Genomic DNA, 4,086 nt, shown 5'->3' with positions numbered 1-4,086 from the left:
CCCTACACAAAAGTAAGCTGAAAAGTTAAATTCAGCCTGGTATAAATGCAGGATATGTTCGCTAAGTTTGAATTCACACCAGCAGAATGTGCACTTCACTGAAGAATATGGTGGTGCTTCTTCATGGAAAAGTAGAATATCTTTTTTTTTTTTTTCCTGAGTGCTATGTACTATAATATTTTTGACAGGAAGATTATTGCAATTTGTGTAATTTTTCTCTTGCGCATGCTAGAGTCATAACTGAAGAATCTTCCTGTCAGACCTTCCCTGCCAAATAGGAAACGGGTAATACAATTTTCCAATCACTTTGTAGCATTTAAATAATGTGCCAATTTGTAGAGCTCGTTGCACACAGATTTTAATAATCAAAACATTGGTATAATGGACCTGGAGATAAAATCAAATGAGGAAATGCCATTGCTGCGCTTTAGGAAGCAGAAATAAATACTGGTTACTGTCCAGCTGCCTAAAGAAACAGTACTGCAGGAGCGAGAAATCATAAAAACAAAGCACTTTTAAAACCTGTTTTGCATTGTTAATTACCATAGTTTAATACTTTAAACAATAAAAAAAGTTTGCATCACTCGATGACGCAACAATTAACATATTTGCAGAATCCATAGGGTCCCTGCTCACTAAACACGTTTGGCAGCTTAGCAAATGCCACAGGATGATTGCAGCATCCATGACTTAGAATTCTGACTGTGGTTTATCCCTCTGCACTCAGTCTGTAAATCCAAATTGCACATTCCTGGGTGCTGGGTGCCCGACCCCGATGGGTCTGAGGAAAAACAAACCTCCTGTAGTGTGCAGCTGCACCCCAAATCACACGATTGTCTCCTTGGAGCTCCTTTTGAGGGGCTGCAGGCCCAGCAGGGACTGCTGGGTGGAGGGGACGTTGGCAGATTTTGGGATGAGGAGCATCACCCGCTGATTGTTCCGACGCCACTCGTGGTACAGCCGGCAGTGGTACCTGAAGGACACCTGGGGACACAAGGGACACGAGCTGCCTTCAGTGACTGGCACCCTGCAAGGGCCCAGCTGGGGCTCCAAAGGCCTCCCAGTGGGACAAAATGGGTGAGAACTGGTGAAAAGAGAGACCCACCATGCCCCAAGCTACCAAAGCACATGAGAAAAACAGCCTGTGACTGTTTTACCTGTCATTCCCCTTTTTTCACAGCCTGAAAAATCAGACATCCTGCCTCTGCCTTTCCCAAGAGATGTTGGCACTGAGGGAATAAGAATTGGGGATATCTTCTCTTGCTTCAGGTTGTTAAATTGACAAAGAATGTTTGCAGGCAGACGAACACAGGTATGTTCTACCTTGTAATATTTTACCGCTGAATGCCTCAAAGTTGGGCTTGCACAGAGTCAATGAGCTGGCAACGTGTGTGTCTCAATTTAAATTGTCTCTGGAATTTTGTTGTTGTTGTTGTTGTTGTTATCAGGTGTTTCAACCTTTATGTGGAAATGTGATTGCTGTGGAGATGCAAGACAGCTCGGCCTCATGTTTTTAAAAAATGGTTTACAACTTGTTTTAGTGGCAGCCAAGCATTGTGGGACTTGAAGCTGTGTAAGAGGATGTGTATGTGCAGTTATAAAAAAAACCACACACACAAAAAAACCCCCAAAAACCAAAAAACAAAACCAAAAACCAAACCAAAACAAAACAAAAAGAACAAACTGTAAATTTTGAGAGAAATGTGTCAAGTGATGATTGTTTTCTTCTTGAGCTGTGGGCAGGAGTTGACCTATGCACTGTAACCTTTCCATACTGCAAAAAGAACTAAAGAAATGTACCTTCTAACTAAAGAAATGTACCTTTCAATGATGTCCTACAAGGGCTAAAAAATACTTCTTTTTTTCTTTTTCTTTTTTTAATTAGACCTTTTCACAGCTGTCTGAGGAAAACCTATAAAGCTTTGGTTTACTGAGCAGTTTTTTTTGCAAAGACATCTCTTCAGATTGATCCCCCCAACTTTCAACCTCCTTTCCCTGAAGGAAAGCATCCTGCATCTTCTGTTTCTGTGGAGCAGTGTGTGTGAAGGAATATGAGAAATCTCTTCTCAAAAGACACCGCAGGAGGAGCAGAAATCACTTGGAGTAGTGAGAAGGGTGAAAACACCCGAACACCTGCAAAGGAATGCCCGGTAAAATTCAGTGACAGGTTCAGGAAAGTGAGCTGGAGTTCAGGTTGGGTTTTCAAGCAGCACAACATGAGGTTCTTTGACTAATAGCTGCAGTGTTAAACTAGGTCTGTATGTTATACAAGCGAAAGCAAAGTTTTAAAATTAAAACTAAAATTTATATTTAAATTAAATTAGTTTTTAGATTTAGATTTAAATTTAAATTTAAATTCTTAGTTTAAGTAACAATCCCCTTTTTGTGTCTGGAGCTTTCTTCTTGTGAGGACCAAGTGCCTTTTTTGGTGTGCATGTGTGTGTTAAAAATACAGAGTAAAAAGCAACAGTGTTTTATGGATAACTTGTCTGTTTTAGAGGGAGGGATAAAACAGCTTCTGGGATGCTAAGAATAACATCCCTGCTGCTCACTGCTCACTGGGATAACTGTGGTGTGTAAATAATCTGTATGCCAGCCTTTGCCTCCAGAGAAGGAAGGCTGATTTACTGGAATTAAAGCAAAGTTTCAGTTCTCTTCATTTCCCCAGGACCTAAAGGAATATTGTGTCATCCTGTGTGTCATTTACCCTGCAGCTCTGAACCTATTCCCTGCACAGCCATAGCTATGTAACAGGATTCTCCCACTCCTGAAAATGACAAGGCATGTGCTGCTGAAGAATTCAATGAAATTTACACTTCTGTGTGTGTGGGACCATTCCTTCCTGCACACAAGGGGAGTCTGGAGCCCTCCCCGAGGCAAACCCAGGCTGGGGCTTTCCTTCCTCACTGAAAGGAGGGTTATTTTGCCTCCCAGCTTCAATCATTTGGTGATTCACTCCCCTAAAGACCTTCCTGCCTTGCCCTTCTCGAGTGAACACAGTGCTCCCCTAGCCCATCCATCTCCTACTGCCCCAAATGACAATTTAAAATGGAATTACAGCTGTCCACAACTGAGCGAGCATCAAAGATACTGAATTTTGATTAAATCAACCAAGGTATGCATTTATATAAGGTTCATTACCACTAGCATGTTCTCCAAGAGCCAATAGCACATTTCCCTGTGTGCTTTGGAAGGGGTAAAATTTATAAAGTGAATATAAGGGATTTTTGCCTCTTACTCTGTAAATGCAACACCCAGGGATAAGCACCAAAGTTGGGATGCTGCAGTAGTCTTAATAAACAAGATTGTGTCATGGCTAATTAAATCCACCTGAAAAAAATGCCTTTTACCCCTTCCAGCAATTTGGTGATGGTGAATTAAGTATGTTAGGTAAATTGTTCAGCATTTTGGTTTCCAAGACAGCCACACACAAAGCAAATTTGAACAATATTTGCTAGCATACCTGCCAGGCACATCGACACCCAGCACAGCAGGAAAAACAAGTGTGGCCTCACTGCTGGAGTACATGGCCTGTCTCAGGAGACTGCTGCTGCCTCACAGAAAAGCAGAAAACAACAAAAAAGATGAACTGCACGAGGCTGAGGCAAAACTCTGAGCTTTTCCTCCTGCCTGCATCCCTCAGGGTTCACAAATGTGCAGATGAGATTTCCCTTTCACAGCTTTCTTGGAGATACTCGTGAAGAAGTATGGGGGTTTTTGTGCTCTCCTCACACCCCCTTTTCCTCAGGGCTCAGCACAAGGGGGAGTTTCTCACTCCACCAATGCAGTTTTTTTTAAAAGTGCCACCTCCTCAGCAGCTTACACAGGCCCAAATCTTCTTGAAGGGGTCTGGGATAGAGTGTGGCCATAACCAGAGGGGGCAGAGCTGTGTGCTGGCCCTGTGGGATGTGGCCATGCCACAGAGTCCTGGCTTGACTATATGATGCTTTTATCGCCAGTTGTCTCATTTTGTTTATGCTGAATAACAAGTTTTGCACCTTTAAGACTTGTTCCAAGAGTGAAGGGATGGAGAGAAGAAGCACGGAGTTTCTTTTCAGGCACTGCACTCACTCCTCCACATTCCTG

The 4,086-nt window shown here is 42.6% G+C and overlaps 1 protein-coding gene across 2 annotated transcripts in view; it reads right to left on the bottom strand.

Moving 5' to 3' along the window:
- Nucleotides 1-376: 376 nt before the first annotated feature.
- The window catches only part of MARCHF3 (membrane associated ring-CH-type finger 3), a 55,602-nt gene continuing 51,892 nt past the window's right edge, over nt 377-4,086 (bottom strand). For both annotated transcript variants that reach the window (XM_031065047.1, XM_005430708.2), the window contains exon 5: nt 377-984. In XM_031065047.1, the coding sequence (XP_030920907.1) occupies nt 826-984 (159 nt within the window). In that variant the 3' untranslated portion in view covers nt 377-825. The remainder of the gene's footprint in view (nt 985-4,086) is intronic.

Source organism: Geospiza fortis, unplaced genomic scaffold (genome assembly GCF_000277835.1).
Source record: "Geospiza fortis unplaced genomic scaffold, GeoFor_1.0 scaffold772, whole genome shotgun sequence".
In the NCBI taxonomy this organism is placed as follows: Eukaryota; Metazoa; Chordata; class Aves; order Passeriformes; family Thraupidae; genus Geospiza; species Geospiza fortis.
Note: the sequence above shows the minus strand (reverse complement) of the source record. Positions and strands in the feature narration are given on the sequence as shown.